Source organism: Mastacembelus armatus, chromosome 20, assembly GCF_900324485.2.
Source record: "Mastacembelus armatus chromosome 20, fMasArm1.2, whole genome shotgun sequence".
In the NCBI taxonomy this organism is placed as follows: domain Eukaryota; kingdom Metazoa; phylum Chordata; class Actinopteri; order Synbranchiformes; family Mastacembelidae; genus Mastacembelus; species Mastacembelus armatus.
In genome coordinates, this window is record NC_046652.1 from 5,195,527 (window position 1) to 5,218,789 (window position 23,263).

Below are 23,263 nucleotides of genomic sequence, written 5' to 3' on the forward strand. Positions count from 1 at the left end.
CAGCTGATGGACATGGTTATAATACAACAACCTCAAAATGTTAAAAGTAACGTTTTGTAGTGGTGTACACACAATGTATCATTTACATAGTTTTATGAACTTATGAGTGAAAGGGAGACAGTGCCTGGTATAGAAAGGGTACGTTTATAGCTAAAGCTAATTCTCTAGATTCTTAAGTCTGCTAGGATTATGTTGTACAGTTGAATACCTTTAAAATGAGGGCCACTTCTTCTATGGCCTAACATCCTAACCTCGTCACTATAATGTATTAGAGATAACATTAACCACATTACCCCTTCCATTTACTGTGCGTATTTATACACTATTAATATAATATATAATAAATAAATGTCTATGAAAATGAATAGTATTTAACATGAACTCTACATCTTTAAGCAATAACATTTTTTTTCCCATCCATCCTTCCACCCATTCTCTTACACTTATCTGGGCTGTGGAGGCAGCAGCCCTAGCAAAGATGCCCAGACCTCCCTCTCCCCAGACACCTCCACTAGCTCTTCCAAAGGTACGCTGAGGCGTTCACAGGCCAGTCAGGCGATATAATTCCTCCCACAGAACATAGTGCATTCAGACTCAATGTCCCCAGCCTCTTGTGGGAAAAGCTCTGTCTGAGGTGGGAGTTGAAGACCTCTTGTACAGGGGCCTCTGCCAGCCGTTCCCAACACACTCTCCGTATGTGTTTGGGCCTGCCAGGTCTGTCCAGCTTCCTTCTCTCCCATTGGATCCAAATCACCACCAGGTGGTGATCAGTTACCTCTGACCTAGGGAGTTCTAGTGCCAGATACACTTATAGACACCCTTATATTTGAACATGGTGTTCTTTATGGACACACTGTGACTAGCACAGAAGTCCAATAACAGAACACCACTCAGGTTCTTCACATCACACCTCTCCAGGTCTGTCATTACCCACGTGAGCTTTGAAGTCCCCCAGTAGAATGATGGCATCCCCAATTGGAGCACTTTTCCAGTCCTAGAGACTCCAAGCAGGCTGGGTACTCTGCACCGTCATTTGGTGCATAAGTACAAATGACAGTGAGAGCCCAATCCCCAATGGAGGAATGTAACTCTCTTAGTCACCACTTGGGGTTATTAAGAAGCCCACGTCAGCCTGCCATCTCTCACCCTGGGCAACTCCAGAGTGGAATAGAGTCCAGCTTTTTATCAAGGGGTTTGGTTAAAGGGCCCAGGCCATGCATGGGGGTGAGGGCAACTATTTCTAGTTGGTACCTCTAAGCCTCCCGCACAAGCTCAGGCTCCTTCTCCACCAGTGAGGTAACATTCTATGTCCCAAGAGCTAGCTTAGCCATCTGAGGATTGGGCCACCAAGGCACCCGCCTTTGACCACTGCCCAAACCACATTGCACCTGCCCCATATGGTCCCTTCTGCAGGTGGTGGACCCACAGAAGGTCAACCCCACGTCTTGTCTTCGAGCAGTGCCCAATGGGCCACATAGGTGGAGGGCTGACCACCAGATGCTCGCCTCCTAGCCCCTGCCACATGGCCCAGCTCCAGGGAGAGGCCCTAATAACCCTCTCCTGGGCAGGGTCATGTGCCCTGATGTGTTTCCTTTCATATGGGGTCTTTTTGAGCCACGCTCTGTTTGGCCAGTTTGCCTTGGGTGACCCTACCAGGGCCATAAAGCCGCAGGCAATAAAGTTCCAAGGATCATTTGGGTACTCAAACCCCTCCACAGCAATAAGGTGGTGACTCTTGGAGGGGATAACAAATTTATATAGCAGCTTATTCCACAATCTATAGAGAATCATCTGAAGGATTTCTATTAACAAGAGTTAGAGTTTATAAGAATATGTTTGCTCTAAGGGACATAAAAATATAAGTTACGTATATGAATTTGTGGCTTTTACGTGTGATATAAAATATGATCATAACCTGGATAGAGTCCAACCCAGATGGAAGTTTAATTAGCTGTTTGTACTCACTATCATGGTTCAGTCACATCACACATTATTTATACAGGCATTATTTAGAATATGACCCCTTGTCAGTCCTCATATTTGTAAGAAAACAGCTGGTTGTAGGAGCCTTATTAGAGCAATCTTTCTCAAGAAGGGTGAACTTTTTAATCAATGTTTTAGGTCATTTAACATATGCTAACATTATTGCAGTACCTTTTTTCTTTGTTTTGTGTATTCATTTGTTTTTATTTTACATGCTCTATTTTCACAAAGTAATAATGTTTGAAAATAATGCAGTTTTTTCGGGGACTGTGATGGATGTTCCTGAGTAAATTTTGATATTTATATTACAGAATATTTCAGAAAAAAAAAAAAATCACATACACTGTTCAAGCACACTCTGTCCAAGCCGGGTTCAGGTAGAGTAGGAGAGGGAGACAGAACACCAGACATACAAATGTAGTCTGACAGAGTGTAGATGTTGATGTCTCAAGTTGTGCCTCTCAAAGAAAAACAGTAAAGAATGGAGAAACCCAATAAATATAGTGAATCAAAGAAACATACAGCAATTTTTTTACATGATGAATGTGAGAGACAGATAAGCAGAAGAGTAAAGCAGAGGAAGTTAGAAAATAAGAAAAAAGAGAAAGGAAGGCATCATCTGCAGTCAACCTTTACAAAAATCAATAACTCAAGCTAAGATGAAGACAGCGGGGGACCACAGTGAGAGAAAGAAGGGAAAGGGGAACAGAGAGATAGGGAGACAGGAATACGAAAGAGAGGAAAGCAATTGAGAGAGCATACAAAGCTGAAAACAAAGATTCGAGTGTCTGAAGGAGGTTACAAAGATAGAGAAGGCTGCATGGTCTTTGTATGCTCATGGAGAAGCCCAGTGGGTTAGTGTCTAGGCCTGGTGAGGTCAACCCCTTCACCTGTGAATCGACTGCAAACAAAGAGTAGGGTAAGAATAAGGCAGAGAAGAATGTAGCAGCCTGGATGATAGAAGGGTGTCAGCGGTTTTTCTTTGTTCTCCTTTGAAAGACCCTGTGTCTACCTCTGAAATGTGTGTGCTGTCTAAAGCTGGCCAACCCTTTTCTCACAAAGCTGTGTCTCTCAGCATCTTAGACAAATAAATGCTTGCAAGAAATTCTCAAGGTTGATGGAATTGTAATTGGTATTGTATTATATTAGTAAACAATTGGTGTCATCTGTCTACACAGTGATGAAATATAATATATTTCATAGGCGACCACCACAGCTGTACTGTGTACTTGAAACTTACTTGGACAGAATATGTCAATATTTTAACATCGGTGATTCACATTGAGTCACATATCATCAAGGCTGAGCCACAAACAAGACTAGCTCTCTATAGTACCACTAAGTGTTTACATCAGTGCTGACAGAAATAAAGCAAAAGTGAGACTGACGTAAATACACACAGGAATTAGCCCTACTTCATGAGTGTTGACAGCACCTTTTTCCATCTTTTCTTCCCAGTCTCTTTGTTCACTTAAATAAACTTTACCCACGATGTGACTTGATAGGTATACTGTTTGAAGTGGGAGACTGACAAAAAAAAGTAAATGGAAATGCGCTAGCAGTTGTATCAGCACAGCTGGACCATAAAACGGAAAAGGTTAAAAAAAAAAAAAAAAAAGTGAGAATTTTAGAAAAACAGTCTTTAAGGATAAAAGCCTGAAATCCATCATGCTTCTGACAACAAAGTGGTGCGATGATGAACATAGGACCCAGGTGTTAGCAGTAATACAAAGTCAAAATCCTGCAAGGGCTTTTTTGACATTTGATAGACACTAGAGAGACTTGTTTCTGTTGTTTTATGTCATAGCTGCTTGAAAGAAATTTAGACTTTTGTTGTGGGTGTGTACATGCTGCTGGTTTGCTTGTGTGCATGGATGCATGTACAAAATTCAGAGGTATTTTAAATTCCATCTTTATGATTTAATTTAATGTGGTACCAGCTGACCAAGGTTTGTTTAGTCATCAATAGTGGCCAACAGGTAGAAACAGTAGATTAGAAGTGCAGACTGGAAAGTCAAGGTGCTAATAATTTTCATTCTGCTGAGTATTTACACAAAATGCAAAATCATCAACAGTGATGCTCCTGAAAACTGCAGCGTGGCTCCTGCTTACAGTGACATTGTGCATGAAAATGGCATTTCATCTTTACAGCTTTACATAATCCTAATCCTCTTGAGTTTGTGTTTACCAAACTGCAAACACCACAGCTGAGTGTTCAACATCTTGTTGTGTGTCTTGATGAAGATTATTATTCCCTTTAGAAAACATTAATACTCAAAGAGGGGAATGTTTATGGTCCCGTATAATCTTTGCACTGCCAAATGAAATGCTTCCCTACAGCCTATATGTTCTGTGCGCATAGACTATAATAAAACATGGAGTTTATGGGACTTGAAGGGGAAAAGAAGACGTTGGTGACATCCTTGAAGAAGTTAAATAATTATTAGAATCACACTTTTGATGTGATGTGATGTGATTCTTACCAGAAAGTCTTGACTTATTGCTTAAGCAAAGTAATAGTGTGAACTAAGTTTTTTTTCTCTAATTTGTTTTCCCATCTTGATTACTTTGTATCTAATTCATCAAAGTCAAGGTTTGTTGGTGACAATTTACCTTCATGTACCATGTGAATCTTCACACCCTTAGCTGTGAAATTTCTCATAACACCCACAGTCCTCTCGCCATATTCAAATATAACAATATGTTACAGAGGGACTTTAAAGGAGATGCACTTTTTTCCCTTGTCTAACCCATAATCCCTTAAAGTGCTTCTGCCACTACCAATCCTTCACCTCTCCCCTTCTTGCTTGTCATGTCTTCACCGTGTGTCTTTCCTTTCTTTGTTTTTTTTTTTTTGTTTATTTGTTTTTCTGGCTGGTGTGACTTTTCTGCTTTCTAGCTGTCTGTATTCTGAACTCTTTTTCTTACCACCAGTCTCTCTGTGATTCACTTATTCTGTCCCTTCTGCTCTCTTTCCTTTTGCCCTCGGCTCTGCAAAGTTGTTTATGCCTGTTCATCCTCCTCCATAATTATGAGTGCTGTTCACTGTATGCCCATCCATATGACGAGCCTGATGGATATGCCGGGTGATGGATGGAGTAAGTAAAAAAGCAGAGTGAAAAACGAGTGTATCTTGGCAGAAGCCATTTTCCTCATGACACATCTGTCCATCGGCCTTGACCTGAGGGGACACACCACTAAATCTGACTTATAGTCATAAACACACAGGCACACACACACATTGATTGAGATTACCCTGCGGTAATGATGATTATGGTGGTTTATGGTCTTCAGCCTACACTTCTGTCAGTTACAACGGCTGCCCAAGGTGTGTGTTTTTGTGTGTGCACATATTCTGCATTGTTTGTGCTTATGCGTGGTGTGCACATGCCAGCTCTAGTGCACAGTGATGTCAGGGGCGGGGGGGGGTAATTGCAAAGGAATGCAAAGTAGTGCTATTGTGTCTTTTATCAAGCAGACAAGCCAATTAGGGGCACAAGCACCGATATTAATTTCCCTCCCTCCCCTTCTCTACCCTTTCCAAGGTGTTTTTCATTTAATGGCCGGATACACTTGGTGATGACCTGTGAAGAGTTGTAGATGGGTACAGAGGTATGCAGAGTGAATTTACTAGTGCATAACTTTGTGCTGAACAGTGGGAGGAGGAAGGAGGCTCAGCCTCAGATCTGTCAGGGATGTGGATCTTGTTATGGGTGCTCTCAGGTAGAAACTGTTGAAATAACTTATTATCCTTCCCTACCCTGTCCGCTGTGTATTCTGATGTAGACAATGGAGATGTCTCACCTGATAACGTAGGCAGCAATGAACTCATTTCTGCACTGTTCCTCTTTAACATCCTCTTTACACCATGACAAAGCAGGGTTTATATAATTTGTTTGTGCTTTTTACAGCAAGAAAAAAAAACTGTTTATTGAGAAGCTGTTTATTTTAATTTTCTGGCATAGCTATTCCAATGAAATTATTCAACTCAAAAGTTCAACATTGCATTTATTATTGCATCTACAAACACTAGAAAGAAAAATTCTTGGGTTTTGTTTGCTTAACATTGCTGTAGTCAAAATAACTGAAGTAACAGTAAAATAAGTATTATGAAATGCTATATGCCCTCTCTCTCTCTCTCTCTCTCTCTCTCTCTCTCACTCTATCTATCTATGACATTTACACATGACTTTCTGAATTGTGGTTAAAGTGCAATTCTCATCCCACACAACAATAGAGTACGTACTCTCAGGATGATTTCTGTTGTGCTTCTGTAGAAAATTCTCAGGGTGTTTGGCCCCATATCAAACTTTTTTTCAGCTTTGCAAGATGGGAGAGGCACTGCTGTCTTTCTCACCACATGGCCAATATGTACATCCCAGTTGAGGTTGTTGACCTCACCTCTGCAGGCCATCTCATCACTGCTGCTGATCCAGCTGATCACTGTTGTGTCGTCAGAGAGCTTAATTACCATTTTGGAGCTGTACATAGTTACATAGTCATGAGGCTATAGGGAGCAGCTGATGCAAACATCCGCTAATCCATGTGATCAAAAAACAAAAAAATCTTGTATACGGTACCCCAACTGGTCAAATGTGGATTGTTATAGTATGTGTTATTTGCTGCAGTTTATTTCTACATATGGGCAGGAGTAGGATAGAAGAGTGATCAGATTTGCTGAACACTGTGGAGGTATTGCAGCAGTGTGAGTAACAGTGGTAAAATAAATGATCACCCTGTGTTATTACACTGATAGGTTTGAAATATTTTCCTCAGAGACACCTGGGGGTTATTGCACAAAAGTAGAGTTAAGAAACCAAAGACAACTGAAAAAGCATGGCTTGACCTAATTGAATCAGAGCATCCTGGCTTAATCCTTTCGATGTTTGGCCAGAATGAGAAGGTGCAGCTATATCAAGGCAGGTGTAAATAGTCGTGGCATTCTTACATAGACCATGGGATCAATCACAGATTTACTGATGCAAAAATGGATAGTTGACCCACTCAGTATGTCAATAGTCTAAAGGTGTACAATTAATAACCATTGCCTCACTGAGATCATCATAATTACAGTTCAATCAGTTACTTGTCATATTCACAAATTAACACTTGTACACTTTTCTTAAATATGACCAGTGGGAGTGCAAGTTACCTAGGAAACTTATCATGAAGATTAATTGAAAACACTTATCCACTTAACGCTATTCATTGCAGTCTATTTAATTTGTGTCTACTCTATTTATCTACTCTTCTGTCTATTCTATTTAAGGTTCAATGTGCAATTAGAGCAATCTATTAGCGGAAATGGAATCCAATATTCATATGTTGTCATTATTGTGTAATCACTAAATAATAATAATCATTTTATTTTCTTAACATGCATAGTATTTCCATGTCTCATACTAATAATTTTGTTCACTAACAGTTAATCAGTGGAATCGCATGGAAACATTAGCAGGGCTGTTCATTTCACTATGTGTGTACAGAATCTTGTGAGTCCTTGATGGTAAACTAATAAAATCAGGACACACTCCTAAAACTAGTGGAAGAACAGTCCACAGAGTACCTTTAATTTACCTTTTTATAATCAAACTTCAATATAACCCATATTTACTCAACCAAGAATAAATTATTACAAGGACTTATATATTAAAAGCATTAGATTTTTTGGTATGCATTGGAGCCCTTTGCAGATCAAACCATAAGGGACAGACAGGGAGGGTGGGATGTGTTTCAAATACAACTTCAGATCAAGATCAGAGTAAAGGGAGTTTGCAATTAGTATGGATTAAATAGCAGATTATAGCAGGACTAATGAGAACATAAAGAGATCAGATGGCAAGAAAGAGACATGGGATAGACAGATAGATATGGAGAAAGGAGAGAGTGAAATGCCATTGAGACCAACTGATATGCAAGGAAAAGGTGCGCAAGGCAGATATGAGAGAGAGGGAGGGGAAACAAGTAGAAAAGAGAAAGTAAAAAGACATAATAGGAAGCGAGATAAAGAGAAACGGGCCTCTGAGACCAGGAGATATGAGAGAGCAAGGAAAAGGTGAGGAGCGTGAAGTTGAGAGAGGCTTAAATATGTGGTAGCCATAGTGACAGGGAAAATGGTGGTAGGGGTGGGAGAAAAGTGTGGTTCTCGAAGTAAATTGATGGATAGGTGGTCCAAGATTGAGACAATAGAAAGAGACAGGGGAGCCAGGAAAAGTCTCAGAGACAGATTAAAAGGAGCAGAGAAGAGAATACACAGGCACACATGCACTCATATAGATAAACAAAAGGACAGCGACAAAGAAAGAGGCACACAAACAGTTTCCCTTTTTCCATTTTTCTCATACCCAGACACACAAACACATAGTGCATTATCTCTTGCTCACGGGAGAGAGGCATGGCTAATATGCCTCCCTACAGTCTTGCTACAAAAACAGAGATGTTAAGGGGATAGGAGACAAACAAAACCCAGTGGGTGCAGAGTGGAGGCACCAGACTGTATGCACAACATACAAAAATGCAAACGAATGACCGCAACAGAGAACAGAGACCAACAGTGCCCTGACAAAGACAAATTGATCCTTGACTTTGTGTAAAAACTCTCCAAGATTAACAGCATTTATTGTGTTAAGTTTGTGGAAATGGGTGTGCACATTTTTGGTGTGTTTTGTGATGGTCATTCTTCAGGAAAGATTTATTCTTGTCCTTTCTTTTGTTGTAAATAAAACATTAGCTGCTCTTGTTAGAGGAAAGAGAAGAGTATTGATTCACGTTCACAGTCCTTAGAGCTCACTATACAGACAAGATAAACTGTTTATCCTTAATGCATTTGTGTGCCATGTGTACTTGCACCTATTTTTGCCCTCTGACAAACACCTGTCACTCAGCAGGTTGTGAGAGATGAAATTCAGTTTAAATAGGAGTTAATAATGACAGCATATACATGAAATAACACCAGAAGAGGTGATGGCCGTGACCAGTTTATGAGGAAGCCAAATCTAAGGGTTATGAATGCCATTCTGGCATTTTGGCTCCGACTGACCGCCTTTCCTAAAAGCCATCATTTCCCAGACTGGGGATATGAGCAACTGAGCATATCGAGTGCCATTTTGAACCCACTGACCTTTCAATTCATGCACTGACTGGCAGGGTTGTGATTCTGTGATACGAACTAAGTTTGACTACATGTACTGGTGCCGTGTTGTGTTGGGTACAAGTACTTGTGTTCTATAATGCAAAGATTATGGATACAATTACTGTCTGTATACTGCAACCCATCCAATTGTTAAAGCAATCAACCAACTGTCCCTCCCCTCTTGAGCAAAAGTCTGCATGTCATTATGCCTCAAGCTATTAAATGTATTTATATGGTATGTATTACTGATAACTTCAGACTTATTTAATGAAACATAGATGCATGGATGATGTGCAAATAAAGTAGTCACCAATTTGGAGTCATTTGGATGTTAATGCCTCTGCTTAAAGTTGTTATGATTCATTTCTCAAAAATGTTGCATGCATTTTCTTTTATGTTGCCTCCATAAATGTCTATAATGCACAAAAAATATTTGGATTAATAGAATGATTATATTGTGTGCCAACTTAAAAAAGGTACAGGTTTTGTCCTTTGTTAGTCAAATTATATTTTAATTTTCAGATGAGTCTTAAAGACTGGCTCAATAAAAAAAAATAACATCATGCAGACGCTGAGCTCAGTAAAGCAAAGTAGTTACCATTTAGGTTAATGACAGGATGTTTCTTTTTGATGTGTTAAACGCTTGGCAGTTATGAAAAGAATGTGAATAAATATGCTGGTTTTTACAGGGTGGCAAGCGGAGTACTTAGACGTGTTCCCTTAATAAACAGGTAGTGCAGCCAACAGAGCAAAAAAAGAGAACAGCAGGGAGGACAGGAGAGAGGGGAACGGAGCATGGCAGTAGACCAGGAGATTGGAGACAGTATTGCTAGAGCTATCTGGGCCTTCACAGCACCTCTAGTGCCAAAAGGTCGTGGTAAATTAGCATAAACACAATTGGATGAACATAAACAACCAAAAAGCTCTTCAGTAGACTACTGTATAGGCTGACGTATTGTGAAAAAAGCGTATCCAAAAATTCTGATTATTTTGTGAAATAGTAGAAATTAAATTTATGGTAAATTTAACAAGAAGAAAGATTTAGTTTGCCAGAATGTTGATTAGTTATACCTTATCTCATTCACATGACACACCGTTTTAGTGTGTGTGTGTGTGTGTGTGTGTGTGTGTGTGTGTGTGTGTGTGTGTGTGTGTGCGTGTGTGTTTTCAACATAGCTGGACATTGCTATACTCAGGACTAAAGCACGATCCTATGAACCTTTGTTTCGGTAGTAGAGTATTACGGGTGTCATTTTGGCTCTGCTTGCCTAGTTAAAACATTGATGGTTATGAGATGGGGATGTTACTGTCAGGTCTCTTATCACTATGAAGACAGCAATGACACTTTTTCTCTCACTCTATCTTTTCTCATTACTGTCTTTTTGCTGTCGTGCTTCGTATCCGAACAGCCTCCCTATCTCTCTCTTCTTTGTCTCTTTATCGTTCCCTGTACTGATCTGTCTTTGCTAGAGGAATAATATTTTCATTTGATCTGAGAAAGAAGTGAAAGAATAAGGATAAATGTGAAGACTAAGACAATAACTACAGAGAAGAAATTTTAGCTTATTAATTAAACTTATTAATCATTTAAGGTTTAAAAGATCATTCTGGTTATTTACATATTGTGGCTATTGTTTTTATGAATGATTATTAATATGTAATATAATAACCTGCTCCGTTCATATGTAATATTTCGGCAATATAACTCTTATAGCTTACGTTAGTTGGACGTCTGATAAGTACTGTGCATCTGCCTTTAAAAATTAGTACCAGTACACACACTCTATACCTCTGACACACAAACATGCAATCACACATAGAGCCATGCCCCTGAGGCTCATCTTGGCAGCGCCCTATGCATATACCTGTCCGCCAGTATGACTCTCTCTCTCTTCCCTCATATTTCCATTCATTCATGCTGTCGCTTTCACATCTCTCCCTCAGTGCTTTTCCTCATTTTCTGTACTCCTTAGTTGTTTGTTTTGGCAAACATTAAGTGAAATCACACAAGAGACTTTAACTGGCACAATACATAGTTCCCAATCCACCTGGTGCTCTGCTCCCTGGCCTACAACGTTTCTCTCCTTTCTCCGTCTCTCTTCTCCTCTCCCCTGTCTTCTTTGATTACTCATCCTCAAAAACAAGTTATGAAAACGATTTTCCTAACTTGGAAGTTTAAGTAAAAGGAAGTTGGATTTTTTTATAACCACATTGTTTTCTTGAATTTGCCTCCGACATGCAAAAGCAGGCGTAGGGTTTGTTATGACATGGCAGGGTTACTGACAGGCTAAATAAAAAGTGAAAGAAAGAAATATTTGGCTTCTGCTGTATTTGAGCAATTTTTTTGTTTACTTTGTTATTTTAATTGTGTGTTTGATTGTTTGGCTAAGACAGAAGACAGTGACTCTTGGTCTCTTCAGTGTTACTTTTATTATCAGATGCATCACATCTTTATTTGTAGTGCAAGGCAGTCTATTATTAAGTTATGGATGGATTTACTTTTGCATGTTTTCCATCTGCAGAGCTTTGGCCTGCAAACACATACTGGAGCTTTATGTTGCATTTGTTCTATTTTATGTTTTGTTTGCTGTAGAAATAAAAATTGTGAATTTGAAGATGTTTGATCCTGGAACATTTTCACTAATTTTGGAGGGTTACTTTGCTCATGTAGTGAAATGTTTTACCCTATTATTCCTATTGTCCTACATACAGTTGCACTGCAGCTAGAAAAATATAACTAAGCCCACTTTTAATTTATTAAGACATGTTCAAAGTAATGTCAGAGCAGCTTCAGTGGTCTTAATTTGCACTAATGGATGATGTTTCATTAGACTCATGGCTTAGCTAGGTTGGCTGTGGATGAGGGCCTCTCTCAATTAACTGCAAAGTTTTAAACTCAAACTTGGTTCTCACTTGTATAGAAGTACAGACACACACATGTGTACACAAGAAGGAAGAGGATTGTGAAGTCTCTTGAGGAGACAGTGATAATCCTATTGACAATGACTTGTCTGAACAGTGGCCTGTAGAAAGACGAGGCTAATTCTCTTTATGAGGACAATAAACCCGCAGGTCACCAAGGTCAAACGCACACACACACAGAGGATATCTCTATATCAAGACACAGACACATCTGTTGCTTACTCCTGATGTTAAGCCTCACAGTTCATAAATAAATCAAAAGCATAATAATAAAATATATCATACATCTCTGTGCAATTATGTTGCATCAAAAGTCTCTCTATAAAAAATGTGGCAAGAAGATTTCATTGCCTGTGATGGAATTTGACAAAGCAATATTGACAATCCAGCTTATTTTCCTGGAATAAAGATGGAAATATAATTCCTTCTTAATGCTATTGTGATTTATTGCCAGCCACCAAAACATTGCTGCCTAGTTACTGTCCCATGCCAAAATACATTATCACAGGTGAACAGTATAACATTTCTGTATTAAAAAACATTGATGCATCGCTTTTTACTAAAACACACACATGAACAGAAACATGTGCACAGACGTTTATCTGTCTCAAACAATGTACTCATTATGAGCTACACTCACATCCATAAAGACATTTTTCTACAATGCTGAAGATAAATGTACATGTAATATTAATACCAGTCTCAGACATGTACTATCCAACCATATAAAACATCCATCCATCCATCCATTATCTACAGCCGCTTATTCCTTAACCAGGGTCACAGGGATCTGCTGGAGCCTATCCCAGCTCTCTTTGGGTGAAAGGCAGGGGTACACCCTGGACAGGTCACCAGTCCATCACAGGGCCACATAGAGACAAACAACCTCACACACTCACACTCGCTCCTATGGGCAATTTAGAGACACCAATCAACCTGACATACATGTTTTTGGACTGTGGGAGGAAACCAGAGTACCTGGAGAAAACCCACACAAGCACAGGGAGAACATGCAAACTGCACACAGAAAGGCCCCTGCTGGGTTATGAACCCGGGCCCTTCTTGCTGTGAGGCAACAGTGGTAACCACTAATCCACCATGCTGCCCCCGTGTATCAAATATTCATGTGTAAAACATGCAGCTACCACTTGTCAATACAAATCACATTAACATGACAAAAGCCTCATAGAGGTAATGATTTAACAATTAATCACATATAATGGGATAAAGTTCGAAACATTTAATAACACAAATTTATTTCCTGTGCAGAAGTTTGTGTTTTTGTCTGTTTGGCTTTGTGAGGGAAACTGAACATCATGCAGTAACACTCAGCCAGATATCAGTAGGGTGGATGATTGTTCTCTTTCTTGACAGAACTTACACTTTTGTGTGTGTCTGCCTATGTTTTGTCCCCAGATGGGACCCCCTACACATGGTGGGTGGGCCGTGGCAGCGAGAAGCACTTCTACTGGGGAGGCTCAGGGCCTGGAATCCAGAAATGTGCCTGTGGCATGGACAGGAACTGCACTGACCCCAAGTATGACTGCAACTGTGACGCCGACCTCCCACAGTGGTAAGTCTGAGTATCACTTTAATGGTTATCTGGAGAACCAGTAGTTTATATTGATTTATCTCCTCACAATTTAAGTTTTACTTTGACTTCAAGTGTGCAGAAACAGCTGGCACCAATGTTCATTTTTTTCAGTCAGTTTTTTGTTGATGGACAATTTTTCATGATGAAAACAAGCCTTAAATTAAATAGCATTTGAAAACAAAAACCATAATGAAATAATTTATATTTTATGTCAACAAACAAAAATGATAATGATAATAATAATGACACAGACTGACAAATGAAAGTAATTTTTTAATGCCCTGCTTCATCTATGGAATCACAAACTAGATCCTGATCAGTTTGTTTTAAAGTTGCATTAGCCATGTGACTATGTTTCACACATTTAGTAACTTTCTATCTCTGTCTTCTGACATTATCACTTCTTGGAAGAAACAGGTGTAAATCTACAGTCCGCTGAAAATTAGTAAAAAAGATGCAAAAACAGCTGAGACAAAGTATGAAAATGCAAGCAGGTAACTACACCTGTAGCTAGGCTACTGTCAAAGCTAATGTCACTTATTTTGAATAGGCGTGGTTGCAATGAAACCTGTATATTGTCATCAATGCATTATTACATATTAGTTGAGTCAGTGAAGCACAGTGAGCACAAGAAAAACTGGGCAGACAAAGGAAAGTGTCCAGTATATATACTCAGGGAGCTAATCAGGGAAGTGGATGGACCACAGGGAGTCAGGCCTGGAGAATGGTTGTGACGCATACTGGAAGTTTGACTGTGCTAAAAAATAAACGTTTCACTAGTACTAATGTTAATGCACTTCAGTCTAACTCTCAGAATCTGCCGTAGCTGGACAGTCTGATGAGGTGTCCAACTTTAAAGGCAGCAGTGACAGAATGAGGAATGCCAATGTCCATTAAGCAGTTATTTATGAGGCAAGCTTTCCTCCAGAGCCAATACTTTGTGTTACCAAGCTCTTCTAGTCAGCTGATTGATATTAAAACAACTGCATCATTTCATGTGGGCATGTGTATATTGTGTGTCTGTCTGTAATTACTGCATGTTAGCAAAAAGAGATTTCATTTGCTGTCATATCTTTCTCTTCATTTCTAAAACTGATGAGATTCTGAATAAGTCTTAGTCTGTATCCTTGCCAATAATATTGTATGCATTAATATGTCATTGTTTGGCTCAGTAAGTTTTTGACATATAACTCATTTAACTCAGTTTCCAATTATTGTGGTAGCTCATAGAAACACACAGATCTTTACACACTGACATAAATTAGATCTCATTCTTACATTTCCAAAATGCACTGAATGTCAAACATTTAACAAACAAATAGTTTTGCGAAGCACTTAGAACCAGTCAACTTCAAAATCACCACTTCTAGGTTATAATAATTAAATTGGAGTAGCTAACACTTGCAGGGATATTAAGGTGTGAGCCAAATAAATAAATAAATAACATACAATATGGAAAAGTACATCATAGTAATACTAATGCTAATACTGCTACTATACACGTACGTGAGAATAAAAGTAAGTATAGTCTGTCAGATGTCATTGTTACAACAATGATTGTAGAAATGTTTGCAAATGTATTAAAAATCAAAAACTGAAATGTCTTGTTTCCATAATATTTAATCCAGTACACTGTACAAGCCTCTTTGGCAGCAGTTACTGCTTCAGGTCTTCCTGGGTAAGTCTCTACGAGCTTTACACCCCTGGATTTGTGCAGTTTATCCCATTCTTGCAGTCAGATCCTCTCTAGCTCCGTCAGATTGGATGGGAAGTGTCTGGGAACTGAAATCTTCAGGTCTCTATACAAATGTTCTGTGGAGTTTAAGTCTGGGCTTTGGCTGGGCCACTCAAGCACAGACAGACGTGTCCCAGAGTCGCTGCAGATTTGTTGTGGCTGTTTGCTTCAGGTCATTGTCATGCTAAAGGGTCAGTTGTCACCCCAGACTCAGGGCATATGCACTCCAAAGCAGGTTTTCTGCAAGCACCTCTCTGTATTTGGCAGAATTTCTCTTTCCATCAGCCCATGCTGTGAGGTGCCCCCACAGCATGCTGCTGCCAACATTGTGTTTCATCATGGATGTGGCATTAGCAGGTGATGAGCAGTACCTGGTGCTCACCAGACACAGTTCTTGGAGCTCTGCCCAAGAGTTTAATTTTTGTCTCATCAAATCAGATAATATTTTTTCTTCTGCTCTTTTAAATGCTGTCATATGTCATTTACTCACAAAGGCCTAATATGCAGTGTCAAGAACTTTATATACAGGTGTGAATAATTCTCAATAAAAACTAAAGCAAGCAGGATGCAACTAATGCAGAGGTTTTTGTAAATAAAAGCTTTGATTTTTAATACATTTGCAAACATTTCTGCAAGCCCAGTTTGTTTTTGTCGTTTTTTGAGTTTATTATCTTTATTATTATTGTTATTATTATTATTATTATTATTATTATTATGCCTATGCCTCTTCTACAGACAAATACTATATACTACTCTAGGCAAGAAATGTATACAGTAGTTTCACATTTACATTATACAAGTAAAGCTAGTTGTATATTAAGCAGTGTCAGCAACTGCTTTGCTTGATGTGAGATGATTGTACATACAGCTGCTCTATGTTATACATATTTTTGCTGCTGTCACACAATTGTTCTGCTTCCCAGATGGGACATATCCATCTGTAACTTCCCTTTTCTATTATGGAGTGAGAGACAGTGATGTCTGGCAGCTATCACAGCACACATACACAACTATCTCCTCAAACCCAGTAAATTGTTCTACAGTAGCAAAGTAATGTTAGCATTAAAAGAGAAATGCAAAATCTAAACGGCACAAAATAAAAAGGTGAAGACACTAAACAGTGTTTAACCTGAATTCTCCTGTTCTATCTATATGTTTCTAACAGGAGAGAAGATTCTGGCCTCCTGATTTATAAGGAACACCTACCGGTCAGCCAAGTTGCTGTGGGGGACACCAACAGACCAGGCTCTTTGGCCAAGCTGACTGTTGGACCACTCCGCTGCCAGGGAGATAGTAAGTGTTGCAACCCATGTGCTGTACTATGGGATTGGTTATGCACATTTTAGCAGCTGTTCTCAAGTTGAACAGGCTAAAGCTGTGAAAATTAAAGAAAAGCCCCCAAAAAGTCAAAACAGCATCATAATGAGTATTTACTTAGATCCAAAAGTTACTTATGAAGAACTTATGAAGGTACTGAGCTATATGTGAGCTGCAAGCTGTTTGAAATTCAGTCAATAGGATGGGTGAGTGATCAATTAGTTATTCTAGCTGGTATCAGCTTCTGCAATGTGAGAATTTTCTGATTTTAATTCAGACTTTACCAGACAAACAAAGCAAGTTGAATAATATTTATATTAAATGATAAACAAATATGGTATATAATACACAAAACTGAGTAGAGGTTCCTTTTAGGAACTAGCACTGATATATATCACATAATGCTGAACTGATTTAGCTCATTTAAGATCATCCAGATACAGCAAACACAATAGCAACCTGGTCTCCTTGAAACCAGTGTGTGGAACAGACATCGTGTTCTGCATGATGATATTATGGTGTGCTCTGATTCAAAAGAAGCTAAAAGGTCAGCACTTTAGGTGGGAGGTAAATCATACTGTGTTTTAGAATTATCAGTAAAATCCTAAAAAGAACTTCTGTTTGTAGAGAAAATGAAACAGCATTTACAACAAAGGTCAATAGGCTGTACAACAGCTTAATAGACAAGGGTTTTAACTATTAAAACAAAGATTACTCTATGATGCCTGTTGAAGCATGGTAGTGTTGTTTCTGAAATGTCACTGCACTGCTAAAGCATTGTAGGTACTATCACATGGACAATGGAACAGCAAGATCTAAAATAAATCTATATCTTTTGTCCAAAGATGGCTATTTCTTTACTAAGAGCACTGTCTCATGTATTTAAGCAGTGTATAGCAAGACTTCCAAAATCAAATTAAATTAAAATAAATCAGCTATGAGAATATACCATTCTTAATAACCTATGATAACATGTGTAGACATGCCGGTCAGGAATATTGTTAGAAACCTGACTCAACCTTCTGTGCATATGGGATGCTGGGGTCCAAATAGACATCCTCCAGTCCAGAAGTCAATAAGATAATGTAGGACACCATTTACAGGGTGCTAACCCAAGCCCTGTGCCATACAACCTTTCCTTAAGCTCATTCCAGTCTGCTTGGCTCAACCTTTCCTAATGCATTTTCTCTAGTGGAAATTACTCATAAAACCAAGTGTATGTTGTCTGCCTCTCTTACTATTGATGCATTGAGGTATGTAACACAGGGAGGCTGACAGATTGGTATTGCTTGTGAGTAAAGTGCTAGGCATCTAGAATGATAGCTGACAACAAGACTTGAATTTCTTCCTCAATTGACAAATTTAAGTGGCAGTTGGATGGTGTGCAATGCACTGCTGCTGCAAAGCATTTAAAACTCATATTTTATACACATGAAACATGAATTTATTTAACTTATTTTATAAAAGAATATACACGAAATGGTAAATAATTTGGTGACAATGCCTGTATGACTCTACTGAGTACTGTCCTGTAAAGTAAAGTATGACTTTTGCCAAAGAATAGTTATAACCAAGAGTAACATGTTATAGTTAGGCAGCCTTTACTAACCATAGTAATTATGACACAAGCAAACACTGCAAATCCTTTGCTGTTTAAATTTGTTCAACTTAAAAGCATAGAAGAGGATTTGATGAAAAATGTATTTGTATAGGAAAAGGAAAAGCTCCTTGTAAGATGTTATATAGTAAAGGAGGTGACATAGTATATAAAGCAAATATTTTGACATTAGGAGAGGATGGGCAGTCGTGGCCTAATGGAGAGGGAATCAGACTTGTAACCTAAAAATTGCATGTTCGAGTCTCAGGTCCAGTAGGAATAGCCAGTGCCCTGTCCACCTTCAATACCACGACTGAGATGAGACCCTTGAGCAAGGCACCGGATCCCCAACTGCCGGGTGTGTGTTCACGGTGTGTGTGTGTGCACTTTGGAACTGTGTTAAAATGCAGAGCTCAAATTCTGAGTATGGGTCATCATACTTGGCCATATAAGTTACTTTCACTTTCATGTCAGTCAGAAAATACAGGACTTTCCCACAGGAGATTGGTGTTCGATTTCTTTGTGAAACAACAATCTATGAGCATTTCACAACCTTAATGTATTTACTATTATAATCCTTACAACAAAGGTGATTTAAACCCAAACCATGATCTTTTTTTCCAAATCTAACCATAAACATTATGTTACCAAAGATATTTATGTAAATGTAAACCTAATGAAACTGTGACAGCTCCACAGTCATTACCATGTGATTTCAATTTATTCCATGATGGCAAAGGTCCTGTATACTTGGAAGTGAAAGGTTTGTATTCAGTCTGAGTTGTTACCATGACAACGTGGTGGGAAGCGTGCTGCTGGTAGGGCCCTATGGGTCATATTTGAGGTGAATTGTCTTTTAGGTTGGAGAATTTGTTGCTAATTGCTGTAAAAGGGTCGACTGCGGCACATTTTAACAATCTGGGGTCAGTCAGCCATAGACTGTCAGTCAAGTTCCATAGTGTAGAAATGTTGAATATCTATACATAGGTAGCACAGACAGCATCCCACCCTCCTGTAAAACTATTCTCCCTTGACATAGATGGCCCACAACCGAAATATTTTATGACTGATATATTTTAAAACTGGTCAAAGATAGTTCTAGACATCAGCAAAGTGCCAACAATGCTTAAAATCTCTGAGTTCATCCTATTTACCAAAAAACAAACAGAAAAGTGTTACTGTGGTATGAACCCACAGCTGCTTTATTTTACCTTAACAAATCACTTAAAATTAACAATAACTCCAAAAAAGGGAAAGTGTAGCTTGGTCTTAATCATCTTCACTCTCCCTGTGAAAGAAAATATTCTCTATTCCTAATCCAAATTGAACAACCTTGACTATGTATTAAGACTGCACCATGAATTCAGACATTGATAGCCAAACCTCTTTTTGACTTTGGTTTTGCTTTAGAAGACTTGAATGGGATCTTAATTAAAAACTATCATAAAATAGAAGAAGAAAAACACTTTATTCATATTTAATCAGTTGAATACAGTTGGTCATTGTTATACTGTGCTTGCACTTCATTGTGAAAATAACACACTGCTCACACTTATGTGGCCAAAATAAGGCATCTGAACTGTATTCAGAAATTTTCCCTCTAAACACTCACCACATCTTGCTTTTATTCTCTTCTATCTAGTCCCTGTATTTTTTGCTGTTTTCCAGGTAAACATCAGATGTGAGATACTGCAGAAACACACACACATTGAGACGCAGTTTAGTCCTTGCTGTTCCTCTCTCTGTCCACTCTTTTAATCAGTGTTGGCACATAACTCTCTGTGGGACTTTGGGTCAACTGGAAGACACACACAGAGATTCTCCATCGCTAATATACTGACCACCTCTCTTCACACGCAACTCTTGAGCTTTTTCTGTTCACTTTGTATCAGTCCCGCTGTGAATTAAATGCATCACAGTCCTGGTGCATCTGTTATTCTTGGATAAATTAAACACTGTCAGAAATGGGCTTTCACACAAACTCTTACAAGTTACATGGAAAATGGAAACTTCATCCTAATGATGTAAAGCCACACAATAATAAGGAATAGCCGCTATTACAAAGCTATATTCAATAGCTACAGGGCTGGATGAAACCATTGTCATTTGATGCACATCGAAACCACTGCGTCCATGAAAGCAGAGGAGTGGGAACATATTTCCTGTCATGGGTGCTGCCGAAAATAATTATATGCACACTAGGGCCACACAGAACAAGGGAATAATAAGCTGTCCTGTTGAAATCTCTCATCATTGACCAGATTCACAACAGCAGCAAATAACCAGAGATGATTCTACTACATAACACAGGCATTAAACTCAAACACAATTCTTAATTGCAACCTCAGCCAACGAGGGTGCAGACCGCACAGCACCCTCAGACCGCTCTTCCTGTGCCTGCATGAATCTATCCTTCTGCAAAGCATTAGGTCGTATCTGGTTTGTTCCAGCAGCTTATTATGACCAACAGGCAGAGATGTTCACAGTCATTTTTAGGAAGTCCAAGTCAAGTCTCAAGTCTCGTGGTTGTAGTGAACTATGCTTGTTGTTGTCTACAAAGCTAGTAACAAGCTTAACATTAGATAGACAACGTTGACCTAATCCAAGTAACCACTGATTTGTGGTTTACAGTCACCTGTAGCAAGATGCGCCACAAATGGGTTGTGCTCACTAGCAATAGAGGGCAGCAATACACCTTTGCTGCATCTATTCTTATTTACCAGAAGAATAAGAAAATAGTAAACATACTGCTTGTCACAAATTTATGTTAATACACTAAAATAAAATAAATAAATATATAAACATTGTTCACACGTCCAAAACATCAAGTCTGAGTTGAGTCCCAAGTCTTTGGAGGATGAATCTCAAGTTACTGTGTGCTCAACTTAAGTGCGACTCGAGTCTAAGTCACAGACTCATGTCCACATCTCTGTCAACAGGTGTATGGAATATTTAGGCAATTACAGTAGTTTTGACACAAGCAAAGGAGGAACTTAGGTAATGTAGTTTAGATAACAAAAAGTAGAAGAGGTTCAGGTGAATGACAAAAAACTTAAATACTTAAGAGCCTTTGATTGGATGATTACTGAAGTAATTCACGTTTCAGCTGGTAATACTACATTTTACCCTAAATGACATAGTGATACCTTCAAATTTCTTACCCCATGGTCATGAAAGGGATGTTACTGTGTTTCAAAGGCTCAAATTACTGGTCTGCATCAAGCAAACAAGACAACTAAGGAGATTGTTGAAATTATTGAAAGTGGGTTAAAAAAAAAAAGTTCAACGCATTAATAAGACCTGGAAAGAAAGTGATAAACCTATAACTTCACAGAAAAAGTGTAGTGAAAAAAAATGAATGACCATGACTGAACCCTCTAAAATGAGGATTTCTTTATAATAACTTACCTTTCCACCAACATCGCAACATGGAAATTCAGTGCAGAGATAGCACAAACTGCAAAAACAGTTTGAGTAGAAACAGGCCTCCCACTGAGCACAGAATATTTTGCACAAACCAACAGAATGAAATCCCAGTGAAAAACCTACTAATCTTTCAGCATGAATATGCAGTCATTTATAGTCCAAATGTTTCCTCCAATCACAGGTAAACTGACTCTCCCAAAATCCCAGCCCTGCTGACCATATTTTAAACAGCCAGATGTGTCCTATTCCATCAGAGTTTTTCAAAGCGACCCCTGCGATGCAGGTATTCAGTGTTTCTTTTCAGCTAAAATTGTTTTGCTTTTCTGTTCAGTCCAGCATGTGTGAAGCTGTGAAAGACAGAGGACCTGCTGGTGTTCTGGAAATAAAGGGGATTTACTTGCTTCCTCTTTTGAAACTGTATTGCTTGCAGAAAACATTAACTGGTTAAAAACAGCTGAATGCAGCCAGATTATTTTATGACCAGAGTCAGCAGTGTGTAAGACACACGACTGATCAATTGTTCGTTGCCCACTGTTCTGCAGAAAAAGCATTCTGTCACTTTTAGCATTAAGAGATCACAATATGGCACCCGATTCATTCTTATAAAGGTTGCGCAGGGGTCCATATTTTTTAAAATTATTGATGTTTCCAGATTTCAGCCATAGAAATTGAGAAATCGCATTTTTGGGCCCAGCCTGTAAAATTCTGCTAATAAAAACAGTAACATGTAAAAATGTATTATATTTTTTTACAGCTGCTCCTTTTGCAGTGATGTGTTTTGTGAAGTTGTAGTAATGTGGTTTGACCACTAGGCCAAATTTACTTCACAGTCCCTTCTTGGGTGCTTGGAGCTTTGTGTGCATTCCAGTTTTATGGGCAAAGTTACAGCATATCTCTAACATGAGTCCAGACAGTAGATAAAAGCGCTGTGGGGATTATGGGAAATTGAGTACATGTATCTATTAAAAGCTCCTATGTCATGTTAACTGGAAGACTATACAGATTGACACCTGACATTGACATGTGACTGCCAAACCCACACCCCTCTCCCAGGATCAGTCCATCCACTTTACTGTACCTTGACTTCTTCTGTATGGTGTTGACCCCTATCGACACAGTGCTGAATGACCAGAGTGTGTTGTATTACAGGAGCCATGTTTTGTTTGCTTATTATCAGGCCAGCTATGACTCTTTTACCTCCCATTTGTGACCTGAACAATAAAAAACATACAACAGCTACAGTAAAATGCAATATAATATGTAGAATTTTCATGTAGTTTAGAGTAAATTCCAACCAAACTACAGAATTCTTCAATAAAGTGTTCATCTTTTGAGGTTTCCAGTGCCTCTTCCATTCCCTCTTCATTAATTTAGATAAAATACATTAAAACAGCATAGAGAAGAGATAAAGTCAGTATCTGCTGTGTGATGCAACAAACTACCAGAGAGCTTCTGTAAAAAGTAATATCCTGTGGTGTAGAAAAGCAAACGTGGATTTAATCTTTAGTGCAAGGCGGTAGCATGATCATTATAATGATAATGTTTCATATATTATGT

At 38.8% G+C, this 23,263-nt stretch overlaps 1 protein-coding gene across 1 annotated transcript in view; it reads left to right on the plus strand.

Moving 5' to 3' along the window:
* The window catches only part of cntnap2a (contactin associated protein 2a), a 333,364-nt gene that overhangs the window by 258,984 nt on the left and 51,117 nt on the right, over positions 1-23,263 (plus strand). The window contains exons 16-17 of the mRNA XM_026292263.2: positions 13,454-13,610; positions 16,532-16,659. Coding sequence (XP_026148048.1) covers positions 13,454-13,610; positions 16,532-16,659 — 285 coding nt within the window. The remainder of the gene's footprint in view (positions 1-13,453; positions 13,611-16,531; positions 16,660-23,263) is intronic.